Source organism: Lagopus muta, chromosome 32, assembly GCF_023343835.1.
Source record: "Lagopus muta isolate bLagMut1 chromosome 32, bLagMut1 primary, whole genome shotgun sequence".
Lineage (NCBI taxonomy): Eukaryota > Metazoa > Chordata > Aves > Galliformes > Phasianidae > Lagopus > Lagopus muta.
Window position 1 is genome coordinate 875,144 of NC_064464.1, and position 4,347 is coordinate 879,490.

The 4,347-nt window shown below is 50.2% G+C and overlaps 1 protein-coding gene across 1 annotated transcript; it reads left to right on the forward strand.

The window, feature by feature from the left end:
• The first annotated feature begins 310 nt into the window (after positions 1-310).
• LOC125686162 (olfactory receptor 14C36-like) lies at positions 311-1,273 on the forward strand. Its single transcript, XM_048929882.1, has one exon. The coding sequence runs from the start codon at positions 323-325 to the stop codon at positions 1,271-1,273; it is 951 nt and encodes a 316-aa protein (XP_048785839.1). The 5' UTR covers positions 311-322.
• Positions 1,274-4,347: the final 3,074 nt, after the last annotated feature.

The window sequence follows — 4,347 nt, forward strand, 5'->3', positions numbered from 1 at the left end:
ACAAGCATCTTTCTCTAAGAGAAATTTAAGTGCACCCTGAGTGCAGACAGGGTAAAGATAAGTGGAAACAGCTCCTAATAGGAAAATATCTAGGAGCCTGCGGTATAATTTGGAAAAGAGAGCAAAGAGCTACATAAACTGCAACTCCTTATGGAATAGTGAAGCTCATGAAAATAAACTGGAGTTATGGAGTCAAATGAATATTTTCCACAGAGAACAAAAATATCCTGAAGTATAGCAGGAGGAGGTTCTCTGCATGTTATTTTGACTTCTGTCATTATTTCTGGCACTCTGCACAGGACTCCATGCCCAGGAACTGCAGATGCCCAACAGCAGCTCCATCAGCCAGTTCCTCCTCCTGGCGTTGGCAGACACGCGGCAGCTGCAGCTCCTGCACTTCTGGCTCTTGCTGGGCATCTACCTGGCTGCCCTCCTGGGCAACGGCCTCATCAGCACAGCCGTAGCCTGCCACCACCGCCTGCACACCCCCATGTACTTCTTCCTCCTCAACCTCGCCCTCCTCGACCTGGGCTGCATCTCCACCACTCTCCCCAAAGCCATGGCCAATGCCCTCTGGGACACCAGGCACATCTCCTACACAGGATGTGTTGCACAGGTTTTCTTTTTACTTTTCTTCTTTTGTGTAGAGTACTGCATCCTCACCATCATGTCCTATGACCGCTACGTTGCCATCTGCAAGCCCCTGCACTACGGAACCTTGATGGACAGCAGAGCTTGTGCCAGCATGGCAGCAGCTGCCTGGGGCACTGGGCTTCTTTATGCTCTGCTGCACACTGCTACTGCATTTTCAATACCATTCTGCCAAGGCAATGTTGTGGACCAGTTCTTCTGTGAAATCGCCCATATCCTCAAGCTCTCCTGCTCAGAATCACACTACCTGAGGGAAACTGTGAATATCTATTTTAGTCTTTGTTTAATCTTTGGGTGCTTTGTATTCATTGTTGTGACCTATGTTCAGATCTTCAGGGCCGTGCTGAGGATGCCCTCTAAGCAGGGACGGCACAAAGCCTTTTCCACGTGCCTCCCTCACCTGGCCGTGGTCTCCCTCTTTGTCAGTACTGCCATGGTTGCCTATCTGAAGCCCCCTTCAGTCTCCTCCCCTTTCCTGGACGTGGTGGTGTCATTTCTGTACTCGGTGGTGCCTCCAGCAGTGAACCCCCTCTTCTATGGCATGAGGAACCAGGAGATCAAGACTGCAGTGAGCAATACATACTTCTCCAGCATCCAGAAGATGCATGCCAGCCTAAGATGAGTCTCACAGTAATTCAGAAATTGTTAGAACAATCTCTTGTTTCTATTTTTCTTATTATTATTATTTTCACAGACATGACTTCAATTTAAATCTGTTATTCTTGGCATGCTTCATTTCTGTAGTGTTTTGACACTCTCATCTCATGTACCCATAGAACAGGGAGCTCTGTTGATAAATACAATAATGAAGCCAGCAGAAATTCAGTTGTCTCTGTTCCCGTGTTTTACCACCTCTGAAACTGGAGGAGTGACTCACGTAGGCAGGAGTGGTGCAGAGTCCAGAAGCCCAGCTGCAACACAGAGCAGCAGCTTCAGTGTCCGTGGGGCTGCCCCTTAATGCCCAGTGGTTCCATCCTCTCTTTTGTGTTTGAGACGTGGCCGCAGCTTCCCAGCTCCAATGGCCACAGAGAGCAGCACGATGTGGTCTTTGCAGTGCTGCTCTCTTCTCACTTCCATCCCTCTTCCCCTTCCTCTCTACATCCTTGTGGACACACGTGGACCAGGAAGGTGGCTCTGGACTTTTGCCACACCAGCCATTTCCAGCACTGACTGCATGTTTATGGCAGAGCTTTTTCCTGAAGCTGTCTCCATGCTCCTGGTGGTAAAGCAGGGCTGTCTGCAGACCCCTGTGTAGGACACGGCTGGAGCAGCACTGGGTCTGTAAAGCAGGATTGCTGAGAAGTGTGGTGCACTGAGGGCTGCCATGGGCACTAGTGCTGGGGAACTCTTCCCCACCCCGAACACACCTGTCCTGTGCAGCGCAGGCATGGCAGGGCCGTGCCTGGGACAGTGCAGTGATAGGCCACAGATAGGAAACCCAGCACGGCCATCAGGAGGTGGAACCAGGTGGTCCTGGCACACAGGGAGCCGGGCAGGAGGCAGTGGTGTGCCCTGGCAGAGCAGTCAGGGAAGGCTGAGGGCACATCACTGCAGCGTGTGAGAGCCTGCATGGAGATCTTAGAGAATACAGAGCCACACTCCGTGCTGTTGTGCACAGTGTGGGGATGAAAGTGATGGGTGAAACTGGAGGCACTCTGCCTGAAGGTAAGGAAAAGATTTTTCACTCAATTCAAGGCTCCTCTTGAGCAAGGTGGCTACTGTCATGTCCCTGCTGGAATGAGTGGTTATGGGATGTGCTTGCTGTCCCAAATTGCCGCCTGCTGGACAAGCAGCCTCCTGAGACAAACAAGTCCACACCATCAGCATCAAAATTTGTCCCTTCCAAGCTCTGCTTGCTAAGAAACATAGAATCACCAAGGTTGGAACCTTTACTGTCATCTCCATCACTTTCACTCCGCGGACTGTCAGAGCTCAGGTGGGATATGTTGCTTTCAAGCCCTGTAGTGTTTGTACATAAAGCCTGAGACAAAGTGTGCTGAAATCAAACCCTACTGTGCACAAAATAATAATAATAAATAAAGCATGCAGAAAAGATGATGTAAAGCAGCAGCTTTACAGCTGAGAAGTCTGTGTTGATTTAACAAGTGAGGGCGTCCACACAGCTGAGAAAAGGATCTACTACTGCCTAGATTCTTTTGCTGTTTTGTGCTGTCACTGGCAGAGGTCTTGCAAAGTCAGTCTGCATAGGACTTCCCTATCTTGATGCTGGACAGAGGCTTTTATTCCAGAGTTATCTGCATTGGGCATCACAGAAGAAAGGCAGTTCCTGCACCAGCAATTGTATGTTTCTTCATATAAGGTCACAACTCATGGTTCTGTTCTGTGCTCGGAGTGATTTGTCTTCACTCTTGGATGCTGTAGTTTACTTCTCCTTCAGTGATTTGAGTCACAGTTGAATGCTTATTCCTTTTTGCCTCTACAGCTCAATAAATCTTATTTTTCCCTTACTCTGCAGATCAACCTGATGAGTCTTTTGGCTTTATTTGCTGCATTTTCCTTAGCTAGACAAGAACATTATGCTCTAGTGGGATGAGCTGATGGGTTCCACCCCAGCCTCTTGAAGCAACCTGCTCTTGAGTCTTTTAGCCTGTGTTTGCAACAGATGACCCAAGGTTTTCAGTGCTCTCACATGAGCTTCTTACTGCACAATCAAATATAGGCAAGGCCACACAGGTGGAACCAAGTGGGCACCACCTGCAGGCTGCCCTGCTCCAAGGAGCTGCTGAGGCTGTCCTGGGGCCAAGGAATCTGAGCATCCCAGCACAGCCATGAAGGCCACATCAGACACACAGCACAGTAAGGCACTACTCTGACTTCTCTGTGTGCAGTGCTGTTCTGGTCAGGGTCACTGCTCAGGATGTCCTTGAACAAGGCTTCAATTATTTGGGCTTTGACTGCCCCCAGAAATGGGGCATACATAACTTCTTAGTGACTCCAATCATAGAATCATAGAATCACTAAGGTTGGAAAAGACCTAAAAGATCACCCAGTCCAACCGTTCACCTATTCCCAATAGCTCCTACTAAACCATGTCCCTCAACACAACATCCAGTCTTTCCTTGAACACCCCCAGGGTCGGTGATTCCACCACCTCCCTGGGCAGTCCATTCCAGTGCCTGACCACCCTTTCTGAAAAGTAATACTTCCTCATGTCCAGCCTGAATCTCCCCTGCCGTAGCTTGAAACCATTCCCCCTGGTCCTAATGACACGAGAGAAGAGGCCGACCCCCAGCTCACTACAACCTCCCTTCAGGAAGTTATAGAGAGCAATAAGGTCTCCCCTGAGCCTCCTCTTCTCCAGGCTGAACATTCCCAGCTCCTTCAGCCTCTCCTCATATGGCCTGTGTACTGTGTACTCGAGGTGCGGCCTGACGAGTGCTGAATATAGGGGAACAATCACCTCTCTGCTCCTGCTTGCAACGCTGTTTCTGATGCAAGCCAGGATGCCATTGGCCTTCTTGGCCACCTGGGCACACTGTCGGCTCATGTTCAGCCGAGCATCAATCAATACCCCCAGGTCCATTTCCTCTACGCCGTCCTCCAGCCACACCGCCCCAAGCCTGTAGCGTCGCCTGGGGTTGTTGTGGCCGAAGTGCAGGACCCGGCATTTGGCCTTGTTGAAACTCATCCCATTGGCACCAGCCCAGCTCTCCAGCCTGTCCAGATCCCTCTGTA

Excerpts from the sequence above, each read along its gene's own strand:
- LOC125686162 (XM_048929882.1), top strand. The coding sequence starts at position 323 with ATGCCCAACAGCAGCTCCATCAGCCAGTTCCTCCTCCTGGCGTTGGCA.